This window comes from Eschscholzia californica, unplaced genomic scaffold (genome assembly GCF_041429995.1).
Source record: "Eschscholzia californica isolate CP2 unplaced genomic scaffold, dmEscCali1.0.p SCAF_2, whole genome shotgun sequence".
In the NCBI taxonomy this organism is placed as follows: Eukaryota; Viridiplantae; Streptophyta; class Magnoliopsida; order Ranunculales; family Papaveraceae; genus Eschscholzia; species Eschscholzia californica.
The window spans coordinates 37,930,033-37,940,179 of record NW_028238309.1 but is presented as its reverse complement, the minus strand read 5'-3'; the positions used below and the strand labels follow the sequence as shown (position 1 = coordinate 37,940,179).

At 38.6% G+C, this 10,147-nt stretch overlaps 1 protein-coding gene across 1 annotated transcript; it reads left to right on the top strand.

Annotated features, from left to right (window-relative positions):
• The first annotated feature begins 2,295 nt into the window (after positions 1 to 2,295).
• LOC147557715 (expansin-B15-like) lies at positions 2,296 to 8,852 on the top strand. The gene is made up of 5 exons (XM_086658926.1): positions 2,296 to 2,642; positions 7,239 to 7,315; positions 7,929 to 8,038; positions 8,166 to 8,353; positions 8,546 to 8,852. The coding sequence occupies exons 1-5, from the start codon at positions 2,296 to 2,298 to the stop codon at positions 8,850 to 8,852; spliced, it is 1,029 nt and encodes a 342-aa protein (XP_086515052.1).
• Positions 8,853 to 10,147: the final 1,295 nt, after the last annotated feature.

Genomic DNA, 10,147 nt, shown 5'->3' with positions numbered 1-10,147 from the left:
ATATGATTTAATGTTTTGATAATAAATTCATGTTCTCTTATTTTAATTACTTGTTTCAATCGTTTTTCATGTGTCTTATCAAGTACTTCGCATAGTTAATCGATTAGGCAAAGTGATCGATATCGATCGTAGTCTAGATTCAAATTTCATGTGTCTTGTCATGCACTTCACATAGTTAGGCGACTAGACGACATTTTCGATGATTCGGTTTTAATCGTTTAGGAAGTTTGTTTGACTAAGTATTATCTCCGGACATACGTAGTGCTTATGAACGTCCACCTAAGGAATCGAGACTAGATTTACATCAATCCATTCGATTGGACCGTACATAGTTATAGGTTTATTATCATGGATTCCCGGACTTCGACACCTCGCTCACTTATTTGCCTCCCGACTCTTGTTTCTCCGAACTCTTCTCTCGAATCTCTCTCGCCTATTTACATTGATAATTTTGTTTGTTTTACTTGTTTTCTTCTTTTGTTAGTTATTCAATTATAAAACTCCTCATTTACCTTTGTTCCCTTTTCGTCTTAGTCTAAGTTAGCTAGTAACACTTAAACCGACGAATAAGACCCTTCAATATCCAAACTACTTTCCTATCCTTGGGTCGATCCCGACTTTGCCGGATTACTACTTGATACCTCCGCTTGGGTTTGCAACCTTTTCGGGTGCATCAAGTTTTTGGCGCCGCTGCTGGGGATAGGTTTAGTAGTTTAGATATCGTTTACGTGTTTTGTTCATTAGTTTAGTGTTATTTACTTACTTGGACGTTTATTTTCTTTGTTTTTTTAAGCTTCTTTTTAATTCTTTTCTTTTAGGTATTCATCCAAGGAGCTCTAAAGGACGAAAATTAACAAGTTTTGGGATATAAAGGGAGACACAAGAAAAGGGAAGAGGATTAAATTGTGGTAACAAACGCCACCTCTAGTATTGTTCCCCAACCTTTACTTATTTGAGCGGCTTAAGTGCATTTGCATCTTGTCTATTATTGATAGTAGTAGTTGAATTGAACACTTGTGATTGCTTGCATTTTGTTTTAATTGTGCTTCAATGGATATTTATGGGAATGATAATTGGAATGATGGGTATGAGGTTCATCGACCGCTTAGAAGTCTTAGAGACTACCTTGAACCTAATATGGCTAGCATACCTTCATGCATCATATTTCCGAGTAATGAGTGTGATTTAGACATAGACCCTGAGATTATCCCATTACTTCCTATATTCCGAGGCCTAGAGAATGAAGATCCATATTTTCATTTGAGAGAGTTCGATGAGATTTGCTCGATACTCCCAATCAATGGAGTACTCGAGGAAGTCGCTAAGCTCAAACTATTTCCATTATCATTAAAAGAAAAGTCGAAGATATGGTTTCATTCTCTAAGGCCTAGGACTATAAGAAGTTAGGATGAGATGACTAGGGCGTTTTTGAAAAAGTTTTTCCCAATCCATCGAACCAACACCCTAATAAGAGAAATTATGAATTTTGAGCAACACAGAGAGGAGACCTTCTTTGGGTGTTGGGAGAGATTTAAAGACCTCCTTCTCGCATGTCCACATCATAACTATGAAATATGGAGGGTCATCGGGTTCTTTTACGATGGCTTGACCTCCAAAATGAAACACTTCGTGGAAGTGATGTGCAACGGAGGGTTTATGAGTAAAAATCCTAATGAGGCTTGGGAGTATCTCGACCTCTTAGCGGAGAAGGCCCAAGATTGGGACACACCCGTTAAGAGTGACAGAGATATAGCCGAAGGAAACCATTACTCAAAAGGAGGCATATGCTTTTTAAAGGAGAACGGGGAAGTAGAAGATAAAATTGCCTATATGGCTCGGAAAGAATTTATAGATATGCATGATGGTGATTTAGCGATTGATAGTGTCTGTAGCATTTGTGCAAGTCGAGAACACCTAGCGAGTAAATGCCCTACTATTTCTCTTTGTCGAGATGTCTCGCTAGGGTGCACAAATGTCGTAAACACTCATATGAAGCCCGTAGGTTCGAGGAGTGATGTCTTTACCAATGATTATGAGAATCTTCAAGAGCCCTTAGTTAGTTCTTATGCGTCTCATCATGAGAGGACTCTTGAAGATGTTTCAAAATCATTTTATGAGGCAGAAACTCAGATTAGCCAAAACACCTTGCACGCCCTTGAAGAGATGGAGGAAAAATTAAAAGACATCGAGAAAAGGGTTTCACAACCCCAAACTCCAACAGATCTCAAGGGTATAGGTGAGGGTAATACACCTAGTGCTAATGTTAAGTCCAACTTCATTCTTGGAAGTGATGAAATGATTAGATTGGATACTCCTATGAAGGTAGACATACCCGAGGATCTTACAAACTCCGAGAGAGGAGATGGACATAACGAGGTTTTAAAGTCGAAATCTGAGTCTGAACTAGTTGATGAACCTCATTCCACTTTTCATAAACAATTGTTCCCTACTCGTGATATGAATATGCTTGCATTGATAGTTAAGAGGGACAATACTACTAGTGCTCAGGAGAATCATAACGACATGACTAATTTTTTACCTGAGACCTTTGTAGCTAGTAAAAATGGACGAGATGTGGATGCCCTCTTGAGTGGGGCTATAGATTTCCCTAAGGACACATATGATATCGAGACAAGAATAATGTTTAAACAATTGGTTGAACCTTCACTTAAGGAAACTTCTGATTAGTCCCGAGCCTTATGGACAAATCCTTAAGTTCTAGTTCGACATCTAAACCAATATCTCATACATACGTAGATCCCTTTAGTGAAATGCATGTCCTCCCTGTTATTATGTCAAACTTTGTTGCCTTGTCGTCATCCAAGTTTGGGGATTACCACTTATTTTTTGCCGTCTCACGTATAAACCCATACCATTACATTGTTGTGAGATGGTTCTTACCAGTTAAAACTTTCGTATGGGTAGACCCCCAAATATTTCGTCTTTTGTTATATGATTGGTTGGTCTATTGAGATGGGTTTGATGTTTGTGGGTATCATCTCTGGAAACCCTCCACGAGACCTAACTCGTGCTATTGTTAAAGCAAGAGACTCAAAGGCTAGTTGCATAGCTTGATGCAATCGAGTGATCCCGCGTGAGTGGTCATTTTTATATGGTCATGCGTATGTTTCATTCTTATTCTATTTATTGATGTGTTAGGAGCGTTTCTCAATTTGTATACTTTTGGGACGTGGTTCCTTCCAAGTTTGGGGATGGCGATGGACTTATCCTCAACTTGGAACTCGAATACTTAAGTCTTGGTAGTATGACTTTTTATCTCCTTCGGCTATGGTAATATCCTTCCACTATTCTCTTTAACTTATTGTACCTCTTATCTTTTGGTGAGTATATGCTTAGTACATTGAGGACAATGTTAGTTTTAAGTTTGGGGATATAGGGATACGACTATTTAGTCGCATGACATCATGACCTTAGATTTCAAAAGACAAGAGAGTTCAACAAATTCGACCAAATTTGAAATTTTTTTGGGTAGATTTGGTATGATTCTAGTGATTTTCTTAAGTATGCTGATGCATGTGTGTCTTTCTCGATAAATCTTATGCATGCTCTTAGTGTTTTCATGAATGTTGAGTGCTTTGGTGTTTGGTGTTTTATCATGTGAGTATCATCTTAAGGAAGAAGGAACACTTCTAAGTGACCTAAAATAGTCATTAGTGGAGACTTAAACCCATGTGAGATATCTGAGCCTTTTTATTGCCTTTGAGTGTACTCTTCCGCGCTCACTCCGAGTAGAATGAAGAGCTACTCAACTTCGCAACTTTCAATGGAGCTTAGACGATCTCATGAGCTCAACTTCCTTAGCCACTAGGAGTGACATCAGGATAGCGAATAAACCTTACTCTTGTAGTCCATGAAACCCGATAATGGTGTCAACTTTAGGGAAACGGATACTCCACCATCCATTCATCATACTACTCTCGAGAATGAAGGCATGAAAAGTGAAGAAGAAAGGATGTGAAAGCAAAATGTGAAAGCAAAGGTGATTTGTTGAGAATACTAGTTGTATTTTTGTTTTGGTGTTTGAGTATGTGTGTAAAAAAGAAAAGAAAGGGAAAAGAAAGTGAAAAAGTGAAAAAAGGAAAAAAAAAAAAAAAAAAAAAAAAAAAAAGAGAAAAGTGAAAAGAAGAGAAAAGGAAGAAAAAAAAAATAAGAAAAAAAGAAAGAAAGTGTTTATATGTGTTATTTTGTGTTTGTGTAAGTGTTGTGGAAAATAAAGTATTCAAGGCAAAAAGTCAAGTTTAAAGGTTGTTTGAGTATTCTTTTATCATTGAAGGCGTCGACATTCTCGGGATTTCATAATCTTCCATTCCATCACTTGTATCCGTTTACCTTTAGGAGACATTATTAGAGGGTAGAGTGGGTGAGAAGGGTGAGTGAGCTTCCCCATTCCGTTAGTGGTTGTTTCCATTCCTAAGAGATCATTTCGTTTTAGAACTTGATATCCTCATTTAATTTTGTATGTGTTGAGTTTACTTTATTCCATTGTCACACATGAGAGTGAACCATTAGATTCCATTTTGAGTGATTTCATGTTTAAGAGCGTATGACCGTGAGGCCAAAGTCGAGGCGAAATGTGCTATGATAGGAAACAAAGTTTTGTTACTTTAGACTTGGATGATGCTCATGATGATGGGACACTTGCACTTAAGTATGAAACTATTAGTGAGGAGACTCTTAGCATGCTTTTGTATTTATTGGTTTGATTCATATGTTTAACACACTTAAGTCTCTCACTTGTTGATCGTTACCCTATTTGCATCGATAGTTCAACTCTTTTATCTCTTGGAATCTTGAACTTTGTGGGTGTATTCACTAGAAACCCTCACGAGACAAAACTCGTCCTTTAGGGGTAACCTAAGGGTTTAAAGGCTTGTTGCATACGCTAAATGCAACCGGGATGCCTCCGAAAGTGAGTTAGGTTTATTTTATTGTCTTGTTTTGTTTGTTTGCTCGAGGACTAGCAAATTCTAAGTTTGGGGATGTTGATGTGGCGTGAAAATGCCACATTTAGGTTACTTAACTTTGATAAGTTAGTTCTTTTCGAGTTTTATTTCTAATTATTTATGTGTTTTTATTGCTAGGTAGTTGATTTGGGGTTTGGCGTGTAATTCGGAATAAAGAGAGCGACTTATCACATTTTCATCTTATGCGGCGAAAGGGAAGAAAAGAGCACCAGGGGTATTTTGGTCATTTTGGTCAAAATCAGAAGTCAAACAACAAGTGAAGTCAATGACGAGTCCGACGGTGAAAACGGAAGTCGATTCGGACTTCGGACGGAGAAGTTGTGAAGGAAAGAAGCCGAGGTTCGGTCTTGAAAAAAGATTCGATGAAGGCACTCCCTTGCTTTAGAAAGAAGCCCAACCCAAGAGCCCAAAGAGGAAGAGAATAATAGAGATTCTATGGGCACCTTTTTGGTCCAAGTCAAAATGGCCTAAGACTTAGTCAAGTTTGACTAAGTCTAGGGTTGTGTATACACAAGTGAGAAAAAGAAATGAGGGGGGACTATTCATCATCTTCTTCACCAAGAAAGAGGCTAGAGAGGTGTTCTTGAGATTTAAGGTTTCTTGAAAGGTTGAAGGTTGGAAGAGAGGGAAAGAGAGATTAGGAGGCAGTCGGCCAAGCTTGGCCGGCCAGCCTTAGGCCGGCCAAGCAAGGCCGGCACACAAGAAGCTCAGGATTTTCTGTGGAGCAGCAGGCCAGATGCATAGAGAAGCTCGGACCAGCAAGCACGAACGGACGTACAGCAGCTCGGACCAGCAATGGAGGTCGCACCTGCAGCAACGCGCAGCAGCTGCAGACGCGACCAGCAGCTGCTCCGGCGCGACAGCAGCTCCCGTGGAAGCTTCCCATGCTCGGATCTGCTCGGGATAGCTGCTTCATAGCTCGGGACGGTCGGGACATGCACGGGAGTGCTAGGGACGGCCGCGACAGCAGCTTCTTGGCCGGACTCTTGCCTTGGCCAAACCCTAGTTTTTTTTCTTTGGCCGAGAGCTTCTAGCTTTTCCGGCCATTATTTTGGCCGGAAAAGTTAGGGCTTTTGTTCCCTATGTCATTGGCTTGCTTCCCATATGATTTGATTTGATTTTGGTTGAAAATTGCTTAGAGAGAAAGCTTGGTGAAGCTTTAATGGAGGTTTGTGATAAATGAAGAAGATGATGTTGATTACTAAGGGGAGATCTGATTTTTGCTCGGGGACACCCATTATGCACTGTTAAGGGGAAATCCAGAAATTTGCTAAGGGGAGATCGGCTGAACCTTATCGACTCATATTTTCCGACGAACCTAGCCTCGAACATCATCGAAAAAGGGGGATTTCTCATCATCTTCTTTTCATTTATTACTTATCACCATGTTTAGCTAAATCAAGTGTGCCGATTATATGGATGAAATGTGATGAATTTGTGATTATGTTTAATATGATTTAATGTTTTGATAATAAATTCATGTTCTCTTATTTTGATTACTTGTTTCAATCGTTTTTCATGTGTCTTATCAAGTACTTCGCATAGTTAATCGATTAGGCAAAGTGATCGATATCGATCGTAGTCTAGATTCAAATTTCATGTGTCTTGTCATGTACTTCACATAGTTAGGCGACTAGACGACATTTTCGATGATTCGGTTTTAATCGTTTAGGAAGTTTGTTTGACTAAGTATTATCTCCGGACATACGTAGTGCTTATGAACGTCCACCTAAGGAATCGAGACTAGATTTACATCAATCCATTCGATTGGACCGTACATAGTTATAGGTTTATTATCATGGATTCCCAGACTTCGACACCTCGCTCACTTATTTGCCTCCCGACTCTTGTTTCTCCGAACTCTTCTCTCGAATCTCTCTCGCCTGTTTACATTGATAATTTTGTTTGTTTTACTTGTTTTCTTCTTTTGTTAGTTATTCGATTATAAAACTCCTCATTTACCTTTGTTCCCTTTTCGTCTTAGTCTAAGTTAGCTAGTAACACTTAAACCGACGAATAAGACCCTTCAATATCCAAACTACTTTCCTATCCTTGGATCGATCCCGGCTTTGCCGGATTACTACTTGATACCTCCGCTTGGGTTTGCAACCTTTTCGGGTGCATCAACCACAATAAACTTTCTGATCATATGTAAGTGATCAAAATAAGTATATAATTAAGCAGCATAACGGGAAGTACTCAAACTTCATCTTTCTTTTCCTTGTATTTGGCCCTCATTTTCGTCTTAAATAGGTCTTTGGCGGTTTATGGTTGGGCCCCAGCTGTGGCAACCTGGTATGGTAGCCCTAATGGTGCTGGAAGTGATGGTATGTATCTGTAGAAAATAAAAATCATGGTTTTTGGGATCAACTTTGGTTGAGTGGTAACATGTATGTCTCTTCATTTTAGAGAGGAGAGTTCAAATCTTACACTTTAGAAAAAGTTTGGTCGCGGCTCAGTTGTTTTTTGAATTAAGGATTTAATATTTTTTTAATGTGTCTTGCAAAAAGCCGAGTACTTATTGAATTTTTGGAAAATAGCCCAAGTGCTGATAGAGTTGTACACTTATAGCACAAAAGTTGAGTGTCTTTTGTAGCGCCCTTTGAATATTTGTTGTGCTTTTGCAACATGTTTTTTTTTTAATGACTTTAGGTTTTTTGGTGGACAAAGCAAATAAAACCCAATCATGTAACAATAGTTCTTTTGTGAAGGTGGTCTTGTGGTGGTGGTGATTGTCTCAGATTCTGATTCCTAAGATTTTAATTTTGCCAAATAAACGAAAGAAATTGAAATCTAAGTAATCTCTGAGAATTTATATTTCTTTGGTTCATCCAAACATACCATTATTTTAATTTATTTAGTACTCACCTTAAATTAAACCAAGACCTTGTCCACAAATAGGGTTACAATTTATGATTGGCCTTCATGAGACAGTATGTGATTGTGCTTGTGGTTATGGAAAAGATGTAGCCCTACCTCCTTTTTCTTCCTTTATATCAGTAGGAGGCCCATCTCTTTTCAAATCTGGCAAAGGCTGTGAGGGTTGTTATCAGGTAAAATATCGTATAACTATATGAACATCGAAATAATGTAATGGCTCGGTACTTTGTCCGTATGTGTGTCCATGCGATATGATTGAGTTCTAGGGTTTTCTAATAACCTGATGTTTATTTTTAATAGGTAAAATGTACGTCGAATCCATCTTGTTCAGGTAATCTAGTAAAGGTGGTCATTACAGATGAGTGTCCAGGGTGTGTGAAAGAATATGTTCATTTTGATTTAAGTGGAACCGCGTTTGGAGCCTTGGCTGTTTCTGGCAAAGCAGAAACCCTACACACTGTCGGAACAGTTCAAATTCAATATCAACGGTTCGTATTCTTTTTTAACGAAAGACAACAAATTAATTGAGGGTTTTGACTATAACTCGATCCCAAGAGAAATGTGTCTTTCTCTTAGAGTCTTACTGAAAGTTCAACTCAGAAGATGATGTGACATCTTTCTAACCACGCACTCATGAGTCAAACTTCTGATTAAAGAAAGGTATGGTTGTTTGGTTGCAGAGTTCCATGTAACTATGGTGGGACGAAGCTTACTTTTCGTGTGGATGCCGGTTCAAACCCTCAATACTTTGCCACATTAGTTAAATATGAAGATGGTGATGGTGATCTTTCTAGGGTGGAACTTAAGGATGGTCCTTCAGGAGCATGGCAAAAAATGCAAGAATCATTTGGTGTTGTTTGGAAGCTCAATTCACCTACCCCACTCAGAGGTCCTTTGTCTCTACGTTTGACTCAATCCTTTGGAAGGTCGATTGTGGCAAATAATGTTATTCAAGTTGGGTGGAGAGCTGGTCAAACTTATAGATAAAGTTAATTTCATCATCTCCCATCTTATTAGCCTATAAAAAAATAATTAAGTTGACAACTGAATTAATGAAAGTTAGTTATGACAGTTGAATAAAAAATCATTCACTTACAATTTAGAGTCTTTTCTCTCGCTTCTTAGTTTTCGATTCTTTATAAGAAATTGATGATGATGTTGATCTAAGAAATTGCTACAGAAGAAGATCTATTCATAAAATACAAGTTACAATGTTTAAAGTACCTGGCCCGATCCAAGCTTGTTATGCAAGTTGCGAGCTAGTTCCATGGAGGACTCTATGCAAGAAAATCTTGTTTCTCCCGGCCGGAGTCCGCTCGCTAAGTCCATTGTTATTTGATATATCGTACTTGAAACGACCGAGTCAGATATAGAGGTCACCATTGATGCCTTAACCTGTTCCCACCTCTAGCCCTCAATAATTAACCATGCAGTTCACCCTTTGACATACAACAATATTCGACCAACTTCAATCTTCTTCTTCTTTTGAACGGTTAAATTATAATTGAAGAAAAATAAGAACACCAAAAACCAATAGACGTAATGTTTTACTTTGACATACTGAAAAAATTGTCATCGGTCAGCATCCATAAGTTATAGAGGAAGCGACTGAGAAAAAGATACACTTGTAACCAGGTGTGGAACCTGGATATTTAGATAGCCGGGGCAAGCTTAAATATGATGTATTAAAGAAAAAAGATTAAAAAAAGTTATTTAGGGTCTATTGTAGAAGCTCGTAAAATGCGGTGGTCATTTTTGTGAGTTACTCATATTACAAGGGCAAAACGAGAATTAGTACTCAAAAAGGATAGTCTTAATGATGCCCCAAAAAACTTTAAGGACACCTCTTCCCACACAAACTTTGACTTAATGGAGGCGCCTTTCATAGTTATAGAGAGCGTCTTTAACACTTCCCAAAGAGGAGCCAAAAAAATAAAAGTGCTTGTAATGGGAGTTGAATTCTTAACCTGTGGTGCCCAAGGTGGAGTTCTAACCTCTTACCTATTGCTCTATATATGTTATAATCTTAAAAGGGAAGTATAAATTCCAGCCTGGGCCAGTGCCTAGGCTGGTCTTCATATAGGTCCGCCTCTGTTTGTAACTAAAACTCAGTCAATCATGAATGGTCGAAGTGGTGGTGCCCTAGAACCTAGTTCAAAACAGTGTCTTGTACACGAGGAGTGCATTTGGAACCGCATTCTACAGTGGAATGTGATTCCTCCTAATGGGAAAATCCCAAATCAAAGGAGAGTTGGTTTGTGGAATTGTCAAGATCACAAAAT

Bases quoted from the DNA above. Each gene is read 5' to 3' on its own strand.
- LOC147557715 (XM_086658926.1), top strand. From the start codon at position 2,296: ATGATTAGATTGGATACTCCTATGAAGGTAGACATACCCGAGGATCTT. The intron at 7,316-7,928 runs TGTATCTGTAGA...CAGTATGTGATT, and splicing joins TGGTGCTGGAAGTGATGGTA to GTGCTTGTGGTTATGGAAAA. The intron at 8,354-8,545 runs GTTCGTATTCTT...GTTTGGTTGCAG, and splicing joins GTTCAAATTCAATATCAACG to AGTTCCATGTAACTATGGTG.